At 38.5% G+C, this 20,734-nt stretch overlaps 1 protein-coding gene and 1 pseudogene across 2 annotated transcripts in view; one reads left to right on the top strand and one right to left on the bottom strand.

Annotated features, from left to right (window-relative positions):
• LOC131439595 (ribosomal protein S6 kinase alpha-5) overlaps positions 1-20,399 on the top strand; it is a 72,801-nt gene extending 52,402 nt beyond the window's left edge. For both annotated transcript variants that reach the window (XM_058610812.1, XM_058610814.1), the window contains exons 5-8: positions 9,652-9,852; positions 9,928-10,531; positions 10,608-10,723; positions 10,792-20,399. In XM_058610812.1, coding sequence (XP_058466795.1) covers positions 9,652-9,852; positions 9,928-10,531; positions 10,608-10,723; positions 10,792-12,813 — 2,943 coding nt within the window. In that variant the 3' untranslated portion in view covers positions 12,814-20,399. The remainder of the gene's footprint in view (positions 1-9,651; positions 9,853-9,927; positions 10,532-10,607; positions 10,724-10,791) is intronic.
• LOC131439596 (uncharacterized) lies at positions 7,801-8,850 on the bottom strand (annotated as a pseudogene).
• Positions 20,400-20,734: the final 335 nt, after the last annotated feature.

The following is a 20,734-nucleotide window of genomic DNA, read 5'->3' on the forward strand; positions in this document are numbered from 1 at the left end:
AGCCGTCAATTATGAACCAGGAAATTATTTTTAGAAAATCACACAAGAACAAATTATGCAAAATACAGTCCAGGCAATCAAATATTGAGACACTACAATCTACGAGCATTTTGACATTACTATGTCGAGAAATTTAATCAAATCACAGTTTTGTCGTTGAAATGCAAACCCGAAGAATGCAGGAGAGGCGGAGGGAGTGTTTTTTCGCCCTTGAATCCCCACCCCCCTTGAACCCCTCTCTCCACTCCTTGAATGACTTCTGCGCACGGGCCTGGTAGAACGTAAGTGAACATCGTAAGCCATTTATATCAGTTTATTCTCATACTGGTTCCTACAGCCCAAATAGTCGCCATAAGCTCCTTTTCAGTGGGTAGTAAACTCAAAATTGGTAACAGGTAAATCTGTCTGAGAAAGGCACTTAGTAAATCCCCTAAGTATTTATGACAAATATATCATTGCAAAAAACAATTCCAATCTGTCAGTTGCAAAAATGATGTGATTAGTGCATCATTCAATTCTGGTGAGATTTGTGAAAAAGAAAACAAAAATAAGAAGGTGAAAATTTAAGTGTTGTTACGACCAAGAATTGGTCAAATAAGAATGAATGTAAAATTGTTCAATATTTCATTAGAAATTCATATCATGTCTATATTTCAATTTGAATTCATACAAAATACAGAAAAAAAACGTTTGGAATTCAGACCCAGAATCCTGCTTCCCGTTTCAGAATTTAGGTTCAGATCTAAAATTTTTGTTAGGAATTCAGATCCAGAATCTAGGTCTGCGATCAGAACTTATGTTTAAAACACACAAAAACTTATGTATTCCTGTCAGGAGTTCTGTTCTATAACCCAGGTTCAAAATGCAGGCCTAAAATTCGGATCCCGCTTTCGCTCAGGAAGCCAGGTCCATGTTCTGAAACTAGGTCCAGAATTCAGGTGAAGAGTCAAGGTTCAAGATCTAGTTTCAGAATTCTGACCCAGAACCAAAGTCCAAGTCCAGGTTGAAAACTAGATTCCAGAATCCAGATATAGAATTCAGGTTCAGTCAATAAAACTGTCATTAATTTTGGTCCAGAATCTGTATCCAATTTTAGAATCCAGACTAAGAATTCTAGAATCGAAGTCACGATTTTAAGTTCAGTATTCGAATTCTGCACTCGGATCAAAAATTCAAAATTTCAGAGGTTAGGTCAAGTTACACAATTCAGGTTCAGCTTCTGAGTTCCAAATATAGTACGGAATCCAGGTCTGGAATTCAGATCTTGGTTTAGAATCCATGTACAGAATCCAGGTCCAGATTCAGAATACAATTAAAGAATTCTGTACCAGTTTCAGAATACAGATTCAGGATCCAAGGTCAGAATGCAGGTCCAGAACTCAGATCCAGAAACCAGGTTCTTAATCATGCTTCAAAATTTTGGCCCAGAATCCAAGTCCGGGGTTATGTTTCTGAATTCAGCTTCAGGTTCAGAATCCAAAATCAGGATCAGGCTCACGATTCTGGTGCATTCCCAGTATCTCTGTCAAATTTTTTGAGTAAAAATCTTGTTTGGAATCCAGAATCCTGCTCCAGATTTAGACCCGAAACCTTCATCGAGAGTTCAAGCCAAGAAATCAGGCTCAGCCTCAGGCAAAGAAACTCTGTCAGAAATCTGGTTAAAAAACCATGTCCAGATTCCGTATTCTAGAAACCTTGTCGGATATCCAACTCCAGGGTCCTGGTTCAGAATCCTGGTCTAGGTTTAAAATCTCTGTCAATAATTTAGTTTCAAGTTTAGAATAGAGGAATCCTAGAGAACTTAGGTTCAGAATCCCATCCAGCCTGACAGTTCAAGTGCAAAATAGGTTCAAAGTGGAGTTTTGGAAACTCTCTTTGAAGTTCAGAAAACAGAATTCTGGCGCATAATCCAGGTTCAGAATCGAGGTTAAGGTCTCTGTCAGGAGGGCAGATTCACAATCTAACTCCAGGTTTAGAATACAGATCCATGTTCCGATTATAAGTGCTGAATTCTGCTTCAAGTTCAGAATCCATTTTCAGATAAAAGATCTCTTTTAAGAATCCAGGTTCAGATTCAGTATTCTGATCCAGAAACCTTGTTCGATAGTTCAATATTCTAATCCAGAGTTCAGGACCAGAATCCAGATCTAGATATCGCCTTAGTTATTACTGGGTGAGAGGACTTTTTCTAACAATTATAGAATGCACATCTTTATCACCAAAACTTATTTTTTTTCGTAATTTCCCCTGTGGAAATTTATCGCAAATAAACTATTCGAAAAACTGTTTGATTTAAAATGTTTTCGTTTTTGTCTCTCACACAAGAAGTAAAACCAGAAAACTAGAAATAACTCGAAAAGATACCTTTGAGCAAGCTCTTGAAAAAATCAGTGTGTTGTCCACATACGTCACAAGAAAACACGCCTAATGCAGAACTTTTCTCCATTATCAAACAAAAAGACGGTCTGAAATTATCTGACTGGTAAAATGTTATAAATCCGTTCGCAACCTTCTACAATCTAGGGAAATCGCTCTGCCAACTGAACTACTGTGGATGTTATAATACACAACGCAGAAGACTTCCGGCTAGAAAAAAAACTTGGTATTCGATCTGACTGTGCATGGTCGGTTAAGTTCACATTTTAGTTGATCCCCTGTGATTTCAATTTCTCCGGTTGAGTTTCGCTTACCCAATGTTTGAACGATAGGGTCTTGAATTAACAATTAAGAGCAATTCCAGGAATGAGTAGACGACAAAGTGACAAAATCAGAATCGACCTTCTCCGATTTGGATGAAACTTTGCACACAGCTTCAGTATGGCAAACCATAAATTTTGAACCGATTGAGAGGTCAATCCGACTCACGACTGATTTTTAAAAAGGGCGTATGTATTTTTGCATTTCACAAAAATTGCCTTTTTCAAATCGTTGTAACTCGGAAACCGTTAATTGTACAAAAATGGCGTTCAGGGAGAAGTTGTATGGAATCGATCGGGCACTCTAAAAAAATACACTGAAAAAAATTTTTGATTTTTTTCTCAATAATTACAAAATAATCCGAAAAAGTTAAATAAAAAAAGCATGGTTTTATTTTTTTTTTGATAGTTTTTATTTTAAAGCTTTTATTAAAACCTACAGATTGATGGCTATCCCATGCGTGCCTTTTGAAAAATGAAGAAATTACAGCTAAAACAGTTTACGGGTCTCGTTGTAATTCGGAAACCGTTCATCGTACAAAAATGGTGTTCAGGAAGAAGTTGTAAGAAATCGATTGGGCACTCTAAAAAAAATACACGCTGGAAATCTTTTTTGATTTTTTTCTCAATAATTACAAAATAATCCGAAAAAGTTAAATAAAAGTAAGAAGTTACAACTAAAACAATTTACGGATATATTCGAAATTTCAAGTTCTCGTTGAAAGATAATCATTTATACAGTAGAATATTAATCTACAGGTTAAAGGCAATAAATTTGTTCATGATATCCTTTCTTCTAAAAGTAGCTTTTCTTGAGATACTTTATTAAGATATTTAATTATAACACCATTTTTTTATATTTTCATGAATTGTTTATTTGCTTGCTATATCTACAATTATTACATGTACATGAATAATTCTTAATTATATAGAATAATATTCTACTGTTCAAATGATTATCTTTAAACGACAAATTGAAAATTCGAATATATCTGTAAATTGTTTTAGCTGTAACTTCTTCATTTTTCAAAAGGCACGGATGGGATAGCCATCAATCTGTAGGTTTTAATAACAGCTTTAAAATAAAAAATTATCAAAAATAAATTAAAACCCTGCTTTTTTTATTTAACTTTTTCGGATTATTTTGTAATTATTAGCGGCCCTTACACGATCATTAAAAGTGTCATTACTAAAAAGTAATGACACTTTTAATGATCGTGTAAGGTCTACGAGTTCAGTAATGACACGAGTAATGATGGAATTCCGGATTTTCCATCATTACCAACATTATTTCTTCTTCTTATTTTTTGTGGAAGTGCTGAATATCTTTAGAACTATACGCGAAAAAATGACAAAGTGTAGATTTAAATTGTTAATATTTCATTAACCTTAACGTTTCAATAGAAAATCAAATATATTTTCAGCTAAACGAAAATAAAAATATTGCTATTGCTATTGCTGGAGTAGTTACAAATACTCATCATTAATAATGAACGTGTAATGCTAAAAAGTAATGATGTACAGTAATGCAGTAATGACAAGCGTTTGAGCAGAAGTGTCATTACTTAGTAATGACACTTTTAATGATCGTGTAAGGGCCGCTATTGAGAAAAAAAATCAAAAAATTTTTTCAGTGTATTTTTTTTTAGAGTGCCCAATCGATTCCCTACAACTTCCTTCCTGAACGCCATTTTTGTACAATTAACGTCCTTTTTAAAAATCAGTCGTGAGTCGGATTGACCTCTCAATCGGTTCAAAACTTATGGTTTGCCATACTGAAGCCATGTGCAAAGTTTCATCCAAATCGGAGAAGGTCAAGTCCGATGATCTGCTAAGCATTTCTGGAATTGCTCTTAATTTATACCGCGTTGGGATTGAAAAGCAAATTATTTTTTGTATCAATTCTGTCTAATTTATATTCAAATCTCAAGCAAAAATGGTGTTTGTCGCAGAGTTTTAATATTTTTTTCTACTTGGTGGGCAGTAGAACGAATAAAATATATTTAAAATGAGCATTCGATCAAAAACAGTTTGGGAACCATTGAATTATATGATGTAGTCTACATTTGCTTGAGGAAATGAATTAATAAAAGGAATCAAGACAGTCTGAAGGATAACATGGCTTTTTGGCCTTTAAGCTGCCAATACTCGATGAATGCGTATGGGTGAATGTTCAAGCAAACCCCTCGAATTTTTCAATATAGGGTTATTGTTTCAATGGTCATATCATTAGTAGAGTTGCGATTTATTTTGCCGATTACTCGACTTTCAACCAACCAATTGTGATAAAATCGGATACAACATTGCTTTGCTTCGACTCTAAGAAGCAATACCGCAGAAAAAATAGTTCGTAAATTGTGCATTACTGCTGTTCTAGCGACCCGGAAACTCGAAGTGAATGTACCGGTTTCCATCTTACCTTTACAGTAAATATATCGAACAGAGACAGCAGATCTGACTCTAACTAATGTTTTTCACACCCGTCGAACTTGGTCAGCACCTGGTCATATAGTTTCCGAGCACGAATTTTGACCACACTATTCTGTTTTATGGTCCGATTTGGCTGTTTGCTAGCTCGATACGACTTGATTCCTTCCCGGAGTCAAATCATCACAGAATAAGATTCCTCTTAATCGTCTTCAAAATCTTACCACGCAGTTTCCGGTGGACAGTTCCACTCCGACGATTGGCTCGAGGCTTCCGAATCGTCGTCAATGTTTCCTTATACCGTTTGATAACGCGCCATACGGTATTTATGGGCAATTTCAGCTGTTTAGCTAGCCTAGATGCAGACCACAATGGATTTTCCAAATAACTCCGCACAATTTTTTCCCTTCTTTCGGTTTCCATGTTGATTGTTTACATAATACAGTCGATTTGCGGAATGTCAAAAATCATACGTGAAGATGACAAAATTCCCGACACGTGGGCGCCAAGAACTTCCAAATCCGTCCACCAGGAGCGCCACAATATGAGCAAAAGTTTATTCCAATTCTAAATGAAGCAAGTTTTATAGTATGTTCACATTAGCGCTGATATCAAGTGATATACGGATATACTTGATATCCGATGATATCATGTGCGATATCACTTGATATCCCATACAATTTGATGTCAACGCGTATTACCATTTTGGCATGATATCCGGGATATCATGTACGATATCATGTCGAGTTGTCAAAAATCGCAACTAGCAACACGGATATGAATGTAATTTTGGAAACATTCTCAATCGCAGTAATCGGTAATCTAGTTTGAATGAAAATAAAAACAAAAACAATTTTGCATAATGGATGGTATGAAGAAAAGATCGAAGCCTATCCAACGGAAAAATGTGTGGTCATCAGCTCAGATCCAGCTACTGATTGAAATGTGGGAGGACAAAATTAATGATCTTCGTGGTAGTCGAAAAAACAGTCATGTGTATGAAGAGATCAAAGAGTCGTTCAAGCCACATAACATCGACGTTTCAACAAAAGAAATAAAAAATCGAATTCACAATTTAACCGCGCGGTACAGGTAAGTAATTTTGCTCATTCTTGTTATACTAATTGTATCCTTTTTAAACATTATTTCTTCATAATTTTCGTGAAACATATTTAGTGTATAATAACCAACTATCAACTGCAGTTTGTTACTCACTCAGTTATTTTTACATTAAACATTTTTAGGAAAGAAAAAGCATCAATCGGTCCATCAGGTGGATCTCCTTCACCGTGGCCATATTATGATAAAGTTCATAAAATACTCGGTAGCTTCAAAATAAATAATATCGAATCGATCATTGTGGATAGTATAGAAAATAATACCGGTTGTAACTATCAGTTGAAAGCATGAAGTATATAATTGTCAAGTATTTTATTTTATTCCCAGATTCGATAAATGAAGAGTGGCTGAATGTTGATGAATCCACTTTTGAGACAGATCCATCAACTATCAATCCCCCGACTCAGCCCGGTTCCGTCCCACATTTGAATACTTCTACTGGCCTAACAAAGACAAGATTTAAGAGATCCCATGATCAGAACGAGCTAATTGAAGAATTTCGAAAAACAAATAAATGTATTGAGCTGGAGCTAGCATACATGAGAGAAAATGATGAAAAATTGCTATCTTTAGAAAAAGAAAGAAACTTAATTCTTAGAGAAATGAGCGCCAGCTCAATTGCACTTAGTAATGCACTTATTGCATGCTTAAACAAGTGACAAGCGGCAGTGAATAATACGAAAAACAATGCACAGTGCGGTAACTAGATTTGAAGAAGTGAATGGCTGATCTGTCACAATATTTTAGAAAATACAATGAAAAATCGATGAATTAAATAGTATGAATGATTCATTAATAGTTGAAATAAATGTGTTAAATATTACACTCTTGGTTCAGGCAGGTATCATTATCATGTATAGAGATTGTCGAAGGCTCGTTCATGGTAGCTGCAAAGAATGCCATTTAGCATATTATATAATGTTACACACATGTGTATACCTAGGTAATTACTTATCGCATTCCGAACTCTTTGTCCAGCAGTGTCGGAATCTGAAATAGTAACGTTGTGTTCCGGTTGCTGCTTGTTATTGATGCGCTCTTCATGAGTCCACTCGTTCAGCCATTTGCTATTGAGATTGTCATTATGTTCGTTAAAAAAATTGTGTAATATACAGCATGTTTTGATAATTATAGCAACATTATCAATATGATTATCGAGACCTTTGCCAATACGTCTGAATCTTGCTTTTAAGTGACCAAACGCATTTTCTACAACTCGTCTTACTTTCGATAGAGCATAATTGAAAGCTTTTTCTTTTTCGCTCGCTGTTGTACTGAACGGGAATGGTTTCATAAGTTTTTCTGACAATCGAAATGCTGAGTCCCCAACGATCAAAACTGGCACATTCACTCCGCTGATATTTCGTGACAGATTTTTAAAAACTGGCTCAAAATGTTCGTATTTCAGTGCACAATTCTCATATATTTGCGAATCGTTGCATCGCCCCGGACTACCGACGTTTATATAGAGAAATCTGTACCTGGAGAAGTTGTTTGTTGAGTTTTGAGTAAGGCAAGCAAATATGAGTTATCAAACCATTATTTGAAGTATTATCACCTACCTGTAATCTACCAAAGCCAGCAAGACCGTGGAGTACCACCCTTTGTAGTTATAATAATCGATTGCTTCTTCATTACTAGGCCTAACCTCAATATGACATCCATCTGAGAAACATTTTCATGAGAAATAGAAATCAGTCAATTAAGGTTAGGTTTGCAGTGGAAGATAAATTTCAGAAGTAGCTACTATTCAATTAACCTATTGCACCATAACATTGTGGGAATCCAAGCTTTTCGAATCCACTGACACTTTCTTTAATGCGTTTTTCACTTATTGGATATGTGTTGAGAAAATCTTGTTTCATAACACGCCACACTTCGTTGCAGAATTCAAACAAAATTTGATTCACTGTGGATTTACCAACTCCAAACATATTTGCAATTGTCCTATACTCAGCCGATGACCCCAAGGCATATGTACATAGCAATTGCAACTCTTTTACGGAGAGGAATGCATTTTCGGAATTTGGAATCATATTTTTGTATATTTTTAACTTTATCACATAACACGTCGAATGTATGCGGCAGCATCCTAAAATTTTCCTTAAAGAAATCAGCCCCGTTATTGAAAGCGTCCTTTTCCCAAAATTGGCAGGCTCTTTTCTGAAAACGGAAAACACGAAAATTAATCACTTTCCAATATAAATTCTTTATTTTTAATTTATTATTTAAGTCAATTGTACCTTTGTCCATATTCTTCGTGTTGACTCAAGCTGCCCTATCTGACTTAATATCAAAATATTTTTTCTTTGCCATTTCAAAATATTTAGTAAATGTCGCCGACGTTTTTGCTGTAAAATCCTTTCACGTACTGAAATCATTTTAGTTGCCGCATTGATATTATATAGAATGTTTAAAAATGTTGAAATCATATCTGATGCCATTTCACTCATTTTTAATTTCGATGTTTTTTCTTAATATGCTCATGACGGATCAAATAATACTAATGTCAAATGATATTACCTTGTTCATATGTGAACACTTCGACGTGATATGCATATCATCTCGGTATATCAAGTGATATCAGCGCTAATGTGAACATGGTATTAAGGTGTTAGATGACCACTGGAGCTAAAACGAATGGGGCTACGGTTACCTTACCTCGTGCTATTTCATCTAATGACAGTTTATTTCGGTTCAAACCGAAATTGCAGTAGGCTGTTGGTAATATTTACCCGTCTGCAGAAAAGACCAGGAGTTCAGTTCGAACTGGTCATAATTAATTTAAAGTGTTTTAATCCCATGTCAACAAATGAATAAGTCGTATAATAAATATTCAAAAAATATAATTTAATGCGGTCACAACAATTTTAGAATGGTTCTACGGGTTTTCTCTTCTACCTCTGCGAGAGCGCGATCGGTTGACAGTTCTAGTAGGTTGCATTCGTCTGTTCCGCCGTCGAGCTTGCACCGATCCGTGGTGAACTCGTACATCAAGCAGCGAAGTAACTAACGTTACAGGCTCGTCGCTCGCGAGAGGCACCGGTGCCAGCAAAATCTCCTCCTGCCTACAGAGAGGACACTTTGACTGAATCGATAGCCATTTGTCGATACAAGCTTCGTGGAATACGTGAGCACAGGACAGAAATTTCGGCTGTTCCTGAACGGCTTCCATGCAGATTGTGCAAATGCTGATGAAAAATAAATATTGATTTATCAGCCAAAAATCTAAATTTGTTGTTTCTTACCGGCTAGATGTCGTTGACGACTGTGACATATTTTTGTGGTGATTTATTCCGACGAATCAAATTTCAGTCTTCCGAATAAGCTGATATAAAAAAATAAGAATTTTTTTCAATCATTTGATAGATTGCACTCAGCCTACTTGGTCTGCTCTCTTTCTCGGTAGGTCTTGGAATCAATCAAACGTTCGCCATTTCTGGTAACGATGCACTACGCCTTCCAGACGGACTCCAAGCTGCACATTATTTTGGATTATGTGAGTGGTGGTGAGTTATTCACACATTTGTACAACAAGGAACACTTCACCGAAGATGAGGTGCGGATCTACATAGCGGAAATTATCGTTGCCCTTGAACAACTTCACAAGGTACGTACCGGTGGTGAATATTTTTGCTGATAGTTCCAATCAAAATAACCCCCCTAATTGTTTGGACTTTTCCAGCTAGGAATCATTTACCGCGATATCAAGCTGGAAAACATACTGATTGATTCCGATGGCCACATCGTTCTGACGGACTTTGGCCTCTCGCGGGAGCTGGTGTACGAAAACGAACGGGCGCACAGTTTTTGCGGAACCATCGAGTACATGGCTCCGGAAATAGTAAAATCCAACCAGAACGGTCACGACGCATCCGTCGACTGGTGGTCTGTAGGAGTGCTCACCTTCGAACTGCTGACCGGCAGTTCCCCGTTCAGTTCCGAAGAACCCGCTACTCAAACGGAAATCTCGAAGAAAATCACCAACACCGAGGCGATTATTCCAGAGCATCTTTCGCGCGAAGCGAAAGATTTCATCCGGAAACTGTTGGTGAAGGATCCCCGGCGACGATTGGGCGGTGGTACGGCCGATGCTTCCGAACTAAAGTCACACAGCTTTTTCAAGTCGATCAACTGGCGACTTCTGGCGGACAAAAAAATTGCAGCCCCATTCAAGCCGGTGATCGAGGATGAACTGGATACGAACAATTTCAGCGATGAGTTTACGCGGCAAACACCGGTCGATACGCCGGCATCAGCGCCCCCGAACTCGGAACGGTTATTCCGAGGTAATAGTTTAATGCAAAGAAAAAGTAGGAAAAACTAACAATTGATTCTATTTTTTTCTTCTCGTTCGAAAAACAGGCTATTCGTACGTTTCACCTAATTTACTGTCGGGTAAAGTCGTGGACAGACACAAGTACGTGAAAAACAAAAATACGCGACCGTGTGAAGCGGCTGTGCGGCGGCATATAAGCAAGGTTTGTATGAGGGGGTGCTGTTTCAACGACTGAACACTCTACTGATACTTTCTGTTCGCAAATTTCAGAGCTCAGCATTTTACAAAAGGTACGAACTTCTGCCCGATCAAGCCATAGGCGATGGAATCTTTTCCGTTTGTTTCAAGTGTCGCCGGTTACCTTCAACTTCCGCCAGCAATAGCAGCACGAATGGCCACAACAACAGCAGTAATAGTAGCAGTAGTAATAGCAATAGTAATAGTAGTAGTAGTAGTGGTAGTGGCGGTGCTAGCAACAACAATTACTATGCAGTGAAAGTACTATTCAATCACCAGGAGACGGCTGGATACGCCCGGAAAGAAATCGAAGCCCTTAAGGCTTGCCAAGGTCACGCCAACGTGGTCAAGTTTGTAGAGGTGCTGAAGGATTCGCATCACATCTACATAGTGCTGGAACTGCTGGAGGGAAGCGAACTGCTGTGTCGAATAAATCAGAACAAAAGTTTTACCGAAAGCCAAGCGCGGCACTACTTCCGCCAGATGGTGCAAGCGGTTGCGTTCATGCACCAGAAGGGTTACGCCCACTGTGATCTCAAACCGGAGAACGTGCTGTTCGAGGCACCCCATTCGGAACATCTGAAGCTGATCGATTTCGGTTTCGCAAAAAGTATAGAAAATAACAACTGCCTCACTTCGTCACCGAACGCTGGAACGCTCGGATATTCGGCACCGGAGGTGTTCGAGGGTCGATCGTATGCGCTGGAATCGAGCGACCTCTGGTCCCTAGGCGTAATACTCTATACGATGCTGTGTGGACAAGCACCGTTTACACCGCGACAATTTTTCGGTCACGCGAATCTCGCTTCGTCCGCCAAACAGATGGAGATCATTATGGATAAGATCCGTCGAGGTTCGTTCGATTTGGCGTCCTCGGCATGGGTATGTATAAGTGAAGAGGCCAAAGACTTAGTGAAACGATTGCTGACGGTCGATCCGGATCGGCGAATAACGATGGAGCAGCTGCTCGTGCACGAATGGCTCGATTTGAATCGAACGGCCGGCGTTCGAAGACAGCTGAAAATGGTCTATCCGCAGCAGAGTTTGCGGCGGCTGGAGGCAAACGTGAAGAACACGTACGACGCATTTAAACGCGCACAGGAAGAGGGCTTCCGATTGCGAGAGGTAAGTCGCGCGAACACCAACCAGCGGCGTTCGAACGGAACCAAACCTAAAAAGTCAACCGAAAGCCAGTACAGCAGTTCCATGGAGGAAAGCACGTCCAGCGGTATTGGCCGGAGCAAGTCCAGTAAGAGCAGTTCAATTTCGGATCACAACCAACGAACGATAAGTGTTTCGACGAACAACTCGGAAGTGGTAGTGATAGACGAAGCGGACAGCGATCGCTGCGAGGAGGACACCGTGCAAAAAGAGCCGAAGCAACAACTGACCGCAGCCGAGAGCAATAATAACGATGTGAACAAACTGGAATCGGATGCGGCCGAAGACGCAGATGAGGAGAACGATGATGAAGACGAAGAAGAAGAAGAAGAAGACGAAGAAGAGGAAGTTGATGGTGATGAAGCAGAAGTGGATGAATTTTTAGTAGATCAGATTATACAGGATGTTGAAGATGTGGTTGAAGAGGAAGTGCGACAACAGGAAATAGAACAGCAACAGACCGAAATGAAGCTGCGGAAAAGTAATCCTTCGTGTAGTAGTGAAACAAGTAATGCTACGGTCCCGTTGATACTTGAAGAACATAACGAACAACTGAACAGTTTTCCTGCTATTCAAATTGAAGAGGACGTAGAATCGACTGAACTAGACGAATCCTTTGAACGCGACATTTCGTCTTGCTCGGAAGAGTCACTGTTTGCTGGCGTTCGTTCGTCGATTGACATCGAACAGATCGAGTTTGGGTTCGACTTCGAGGAAGTTTACTATTTCAGTGGGTTCGAGGAAGCCGATATGTTGTTCCCTACCCCACCAGTTGCCGACCTGCTCAGTTGTACAGTTAACCCCATCCGAAATCTGCGTAAGCGAAAACCCACACTGATCCCCACCATTCACCGGCCCAAACGGGTACGACATACCGTGAACTATGCGTACTAGGTATTCTTCTCAATCAAACCCTTTTTGCTCAATCCTTGGACCATTTTTTCCTGCAGATCCTTATGTTTAGTATTTATGCAGTATAAAACATAAAATCTTTTTATCATTTATTTTCCTAAACACTTATCTCTTAATAAAAAAAGGGAAACTCTGGTGTTAAGACAAACAAAAAAAACAAAACAAAGCAGAGAACAGACAGTTAAGTGCACTTATTAGACTTGTTACAACTGTACAATACATACTATAACAGATCAGGCGAAAACACGTTAAATCCCTAAATTGTAGCTAATGGAACGAAGCACCAATTGAATTTAACGAGCACATCATATACCGTTGAAACACAATCCGACAGTGAATAATGCAACAGAAATTTGTGTTACATGATGATACGGATCGGAAAAAAAAGAAACAATCAAATTCTACTTCTCGCTAGTTATTATCGTAGACCGTCCCTGTTAGTATCGAGTCCGGGTTTTTTTTCCTTAACCTTTCATCAATATTCAACGAAAAAATACTGTTGAATGAAATACCAGAAATGAAAATTTGAAGAAAAAAAAGGACTAAAACAAGTAAGTTCTCAGTCTGTTTTTCGTTAGATTTTTATAGTATCCAACGAAAAAGAAACTGGACAAAAACTAGCCTGTGTTTATGGCGACTGATATGTCATAACGAATCGAATTCAATTATTTGATTTTTTTGTGTGCTTTAGAATTCTCAAAAATTGCTGATTATTTTTAAGTTGTCTAGAATGATGATCAGCTGAATACCGCATGTTTTAGTCAAAATAAATTTTATTTTTTCTATCCAATACTAAAATCCAATAGCTCTTGCTACTTAGAATTGTTTCGGCTTACAACACTAAAATCCAATTACTCCGGCTACTCATTCGTCGAGTCATTATTTTCCTGATTATTCGACCTACGGTTTGCAATAATATCGAAGCCCATAGCTTCACTTAAACCCCAAGGAAGTAAAAACACGATTTTACTCTAACTGATGATTCGAATCTGTGTGTATAAGAAAAGTGACGACATCTCATCCGTTATGATGGCAACAACTCAAAAAATTTAATGTCTGAACCAGCTTTATGAGTGATGAGCCAGCTCCAATGCAAAGAAAAATAATCGATTAGCGTTTTGCCGACCTATCTAAAATCCGACTCGTTTTATCCACCATCATTTGTACTGCGTCCTAGCTTATCCAGGATTTTTTTCGGACGAGACATTCGACTCATTCTGATCAGCCACCATTTTGGATTTATCGTCAAATTTAGCAGAGGTAGCTGGATCATTCCATGAACCCTGCTGCTGCTGCTGATAACTGATTGATTTCGTTTACTATTATTAACTCGTCTCCATAACATGACCGAACGAATTGTTGATTTCCAGGATACTCGATCTTGATCCCGCCGTTCTCCATGCACTGTACAGCGAGTGCGAGGTTTACCCCACAAGTCGACGACCTCTCCCAGGATCTTTGCTGAGCATCACGAAGACCATTCTTGCTACATGTCCAGCCCATTGTGCCTGCCGTGTTTCATGAGGCTTCCAATGTCCGCATGTTTGTATACTTGGTACAGCTCGTGATGCATGCGTCTGCACTATGCTCCTTTCTCTCTTTACCGCCGAGTATTTATTGGAAAAAGTCACATGGTGTCAAATCTCGCGAATACAGTGGCAGAGCGAAACATTAACCACAACAGCTAACGGGACGATTCTTAAGCACAATTAACAGGGCGAGCAGCATGACGAAAATTTTCTACGATCCCACGACCCTCACTAAATGCTTTATGCCCCTCGATAAAGTTGACTCCACAAACGCTTCTGCAACATTTTCAATGATTCCGCAAAACAAAACAAGCAAGCAAACTCGTCAATTTTTTTTCAATAGTGAAAATAGTCACAAATTTTTCGTGTCGTAAACGAAAAGCTACCAAACACACTATAATTGACATATCCCGCTTAAGCTTAACAGGAATGTCAAAGAAGGTTGTACCAACCTAGGAAAATAAATTAAAGGTGGGGCTTCCTCGTGCGGTTTTCATGGAGCAATCCGGGTTAATTTTGATCAGAACATAGAAATTCGTCAAAATCCTCGTATTGTACTCCATCAATCTCCACCTCGGATCCAATACCGTTTGGACTGCCTCGTTCTCTACCAGCCATCATGTGCTTTATCGTGGTAGAGTTTATCGTCAACCCTATTCTCGCAGCTTCTTTCTTGAAGGGCACAGAAGACTCTTCCACAGCTGTACGATCCACACCAATAATATCAATGTCGTCCGTAAAACCAAAAAGCATGTGAGACTTATTGGTTATGGTTCCGTTTCTCTGCACACCGGATCTTCGTATCGCATTTTCGAGCGCTGTATCGAACATCAAACAATAAATACTACTAACTAAACTATCTTTCCTAGAATCATCGGAATCGGAAAGCCTTTTCATTCTAACGCCGGTAAAGTCGCTGAAAGTCATACTATCACAATGTGTATGAAGTTTACCTACCCTTTCGCAGACCCTGTCAGCTTGGAGCGATCTCAATCTTCAGTTCAGCAACGCCATCGCACGGCATCACATTCAACATATCATGTCAATCGTATGGGTGCGCAACCCTGCTATTTTGGCGCGCACGAATTTGACATTTCTCTCCCCTACTTCTATGTATGAGATTCGATGCGGACTCACCTGAGGGCGACATGTTCGCAAAAAAGGATGTTGCCAATGATTTGTTCGGGAAATGTGAGAGCTGCATATCTTGTTAATATGATGTCTTTGCCTTTCGTCTAATTCTGTATTCTCGATCGTAAACGCTATACGATCAAACCCCACTCTAGGAGCAATAAAGCCTTTGTCAACAATGGCTTCAAGGCGAGCCTCATGGAAAGGTGCATCTGCGTTTATCTTCAACTGACTTTCAGAGAGCCAAAAATAATCAACATTTCTGGGGACAGGTGATAAGTCGATGCCTTCCACGCAGCTTGCGTGGGTATAGCCAAGCATCCTCCTCTATAATCGAAACAAAAAAAATCAGCATTTCCAAACCATTCGATAACCTTTGGAGAAGACACACATACTACTTACCTCTAAAATACCAGAAGCAAACATTTCCGATGAAATAGCTTTGGACGAATGTTCTTCTAATTGAGAGTGTGGGAATTCAGCAGTGCTTCCAGTTTAACATCACTGTTGCTAGATCAACGGAGGACCGTGATGTGAGCAAAAAGTTTCCACTATCTAGTCTGCATATATTTATTTAAAAGATATTTTTATACAGGCCTATTTGCTTACAAGCTTTTTTTTGTATTGAATCTCGTTGTCACCCCTTTTCTAGGGGAAGAGGAGCTTCCATTTTCCTCCTGCGAGGATTGAGGGGCACTTTGTTCGTGGATCGCTTCGTCATCCATTGCCGCATCGGTGGTATTGTTCGCAGTCTTGAGTTCGTTGCTAGTTGCTGTAGATGCGCCTTGTTGTACATTGGTTGTAGTTGCAGTTGGTTGGAGGGTAAGTTGTTAACTGCAGCTGGTGTACTTTGTTCTATAGAGGATACTGATAGTTTCGTTGAAGGAGATGCTTCATTGTTGTTGGTGGCTGTCACAGGTGTACTGGGGTTGCTTGGGGTTGGTGTGAATGAAGTGCCGTTGTCCTTTGGTGTAGTTGTCTCCTTGTCCAGTTTATCACATGGCTTACCGTACTGAACAGCTTTTTGGCAATACTGACATGTACCAGGTCATAGGTAACAAGTGATTTGCACGGGATTCTTGTATCCTGACCGAAAGTCACATAAGAAGGTATAGGCCTCTTCAAGCGCATGCGTAACAAACGTACGCCATTCAGAATACCGGAGAAAAAGTTCTTCCACTTTTCTTCTTCGAAATAAAGAATCTCTCCGTATTGGGATATAGTTTTGCGAATATAAGGATCGATGACGCTTGAGGGAAGATCATGCACACGCACTTCTATAGCACTATCTTCCATATATACTGGAATGTTGTACTTAATGTTCTCGTGCTCCACATAATGCACATTGTTATTGTCTTTTGCGAGTTGAATTGCATCCAACTCCTTATAAAACGGGATGTAAACAACATTATTCGTCTTATTGCATTGAAGTAAATGCACACATTTAATGTCAAGATGCATTTGCTTCTTAAGCAAACCTTCAAGTTCTCGTATCGAAGGTTGAATTTTGCACTGCCTGAAGTCAACAACAATTGTATTGTTTCGTGTCGGCCGTAGCTTTTTTTTGTTTGGTTCACTCATTTCGAGGTCGTTCTATTGTTCACTACACAATACTGTACTTGGTTTCTTCCGTCCCGAACGTAAGCGGTTCTGTTTTATCGACTGACTTGGATGAGATGAGAAAGCGAACGAAAGTCTGCATATTTGTCTATGATAAAATCTTGATCGTTTCATCATAAATAAATAAACATAGATTCCCCAGTGTAAAAGTAATGTAGTTGAGCAACCCGTGACACCAAAAGCGCCGTCTAGAGAAGAATTGGTACGTAAATGCTCCTAAAATGCATGTATAAACTTGCCTGCCCATTTAACACAACCACAGTAGCTAATAGAAAAAAAGTACACCCGTTTCTCACTACAATGGGAAATCTATGTTTATTTGATTTATGGTTTCATGCAAAGCAGGCTCCTGGGATCGAAATGTAAGAGGTATTGTTTTGTGAAATCTTGAGTAACCAGAGTTTGTTTGAAATGAAATGAGTAAACGACTTGTCAAACACAATATAAAACTAACTAAAGTGTCAACAATTCGGATTTAATGTTTTAAATAGTTGCGTCAACATTACGGATGAAATGTCGACACTCTGGTTTTAGGCACTCTAGTAAAGATGTTTGTTTTTGGTTTTTATCAATTTTTTATTCTGGAAGAATGAATATTTCAAAAATAATACATACATGGAATGAGACCAAAGAAAATATTTTTCAGTATAATCTCCATCTAGAGCGATACACTTGACCCATCAGTCCTCCAACATTTTGATGCCCTTTGAAAAAAAAAAGATTTGTCAAGGCCTTCACAATAGGCTTTCGTTTCTGCAATGACCTCTGCATTCGACGAAAAATTATTTTCCTGGAGAAATCTTTTCAGGTTTGAAAATATATAATAGTCGCCGGGGGGCAGGTCTGGAGAATACGGGGGATGGTGGACCAATCCGTACCGCAAATCGTTCAATTTCACCGTTGCTTTTGTGCATGAATGCGCTGATGTGTCTTTTTCCATAGCTTGATGAAAACTAGAACAGTTGCTATTCAAACACTAGTGGATAGATTGTCGTGACATTTGATATTGGGCCTCTGTACTGCGACATTCCGTTTCGAACGTAATCTTCGATAGCGCTCAAAGGAAGATCATGCACATCAGTGGCATACCGAGGAAATTTTGCGCCCGGGGAAATATAAGAGATTTTCCGCCCCCATTGTTGCACAATCCTCCTCATACACCAGTATGTTAAACGTGATGTGTTTATGCTCAACACTGTGTCTATTGTTGTGTTCATTTGAATCTCACGCGCCTTCATTCACTAAATCGAGATACATTCTTTCTCTAAGCAACATTTCAATTTCTAGTTGAACGGGACACTGCTTAAAAACAATAACCTAGTCAATGAATTCCGAATCTGATTGAATAACCGATTCCGACCTAAATCGGTACGGAATCAGTTGTTGCATCTAATTCGGAATCCGTTTGAAAATCAAACTGAATTTCGTGATGCCTGTTCCTTTTGTCCGTTAGTTTTGCTCATCTCGAAATAAATTCTTTATACACAACACTTTATTGTTCGTTGATTCTGTCGTCCCCGCTGTAAGCCGCGCAATATTTCGTGTCGACTGAGGCGGAAGAGGTGCCAAAGCGAACTGAGCTATTCTTTTGCAAAACAATCGAAATGATTAGTTTCTTTTTTTTGTTAAACAACATGACGATTATGATTACAATGTGTTGAACTATGACCATTAAGGGTCAATCCGCATAGGACCGATCCGGCACCGACTCCGATTTTTTCATTGAAACGTCTCAGATAGAAGAGTTTAGACACGAAAACGCACTACTTTATCTCGACACTAACGTTTCCACAGTTGGGACGGTCTAGCACTTGTAAACTTTACGTACTAGGTTTGATTAAAAATGTTAATCCTCAACACCCGAATATCCCATCAATGTTCGTTCGATTTCAAAACTGTGTTCCTCCCAAACAAAACAAAAAAAATCATCGTATTACTGAATACAAATTTTGTGTCAACTAACGCTAATTAATCATAGATCTAGGTCTGGAGAACTAGAACAAAATTAGTGGAGCCTTTCGGAAGGAATATGCCTTAATCCATATCAGTCAGGAAAACGATCCGTGCTGAGTCACGAAACGTAAATATTCATGTCGCAGGAAAAACACCTACAAGCAAAATCATGAAAAGATTAAAAGAAAGTAGCAAATTTCGTTAACAATATTGCAGGTCGTAAATGTGTGCTTGCAAGTTGATAGATCGTACAACTGATTACGGTATCATCTCTCGTTCATCGTTCAAAACGTTAGATATAACAACAGCAATAAACGGTTATCAATCCTTGAAATTGGAAGGACCATGGAGATATACTGTGATCGGTGAAATGTAAATATGTATACAAAATGAACCTGTAAACGAGGAAGCTAGAACCGGATTGTGGGCATAACCAATAGCGCCTCGTAAAGAATTTAATCTAAGCAAGATTGTGAGTGTTCGTTTGTGTGCGTGCCGTATGTGTGAGAGTGAAAATAACCAATGCAAATGAAAATATTTAAGCATAACCTCCTAACTGTACACCGAACAGCAAAATTGACAAAACAACTGTGTCTACCGAGAAATAAATAAACTAACAAAAAAAAACAGCTGTTACGGCGAGTTTATCTCATACTATTATTAAGAATCACCCGAAATCAGTACTAATATAATGTACTATATAAAAAGATAATTATCATTTAGTGAACCATATTAAACCGTAAAACAAAACACAAAACAACATTCGCATGATGAACTCTCGTTCCGACAGGAGTTTGAAAATGAGAATCGTAAGCTAGTTAGTTCAATTGAATAATAAAATGACAGGAAAATAATAAGTTAAGCATAAACACACCTTCTTAGTGGAGCACTAAGCGAAAGGAATAACAGTTTAGTTTATAATTCTAGCGACCAATACGAGACAAATTAAATAACATCGCGTGTAATCATTTTAGTCGTATTTTAAAATTTAATTAGCTGAAATGGAAAGTAACATGGTATAGGAAACAGAAATATTTGTATATTTAAAATAAAAAATTGAATAAAAAAAATCCCCTAGGCAAGTCAGAATGTAATATTATGGAGACCTTAAGTAAAAGATAGAAAGAGTAAAATCATTTGATAGACGCTAGAGTAAATTAATTGAACAAATGTTTTTTTTTTTATTTAGTTGAATGCAATTGTTTTTCTTGCTTAGTTTTAATTGCACCATTACTTTTGGCTCTGTTTTGTTCTTGAACTTGAATAAGAGTATCAAATCGAGAGAACAATTATTGGAAATGCGAAGAAATCATAATAAAAAGCCATGAAAATATATATTGTGCAAGTCTTTCCTTTCGATATCCTGAAAATCCTCTAATCAGTGAGAAACCTCATGACTTTATGATCTTTCAATTCCAGGATTTTACAACAGAAAATGTGGTAAAAACAGGATCGACTTCCTTCAATTTGAATTAAACACTGCACACGTTTACTGTACGAAAAAACGTTTGTTTTGCATTGATTTGACTCAAGACTGATTCATTTATTCACACTCGAGATTCACGAATTAGCTATAAAGTTTTATTCAGCCTTTACAGTTAATATATATTATCACATTCTACTACTACCGTTTTCGTTCATTGATCAGAGCAGCCCGAGAGCTGACCCAG

Source organism: Malaya genurostris, chromosome 3 (assembly GCF_030247185.1).
Source record: "Malaya genurostris strain Urasoe2022 chromosome 3, Malgen_1.1, whole genome shotgun sequence".
NCBI lineage: Eukaryota > Metazoa > Arthropoda > Insecta > Diptera > Culicidae > Malaya > Malaya genurostris.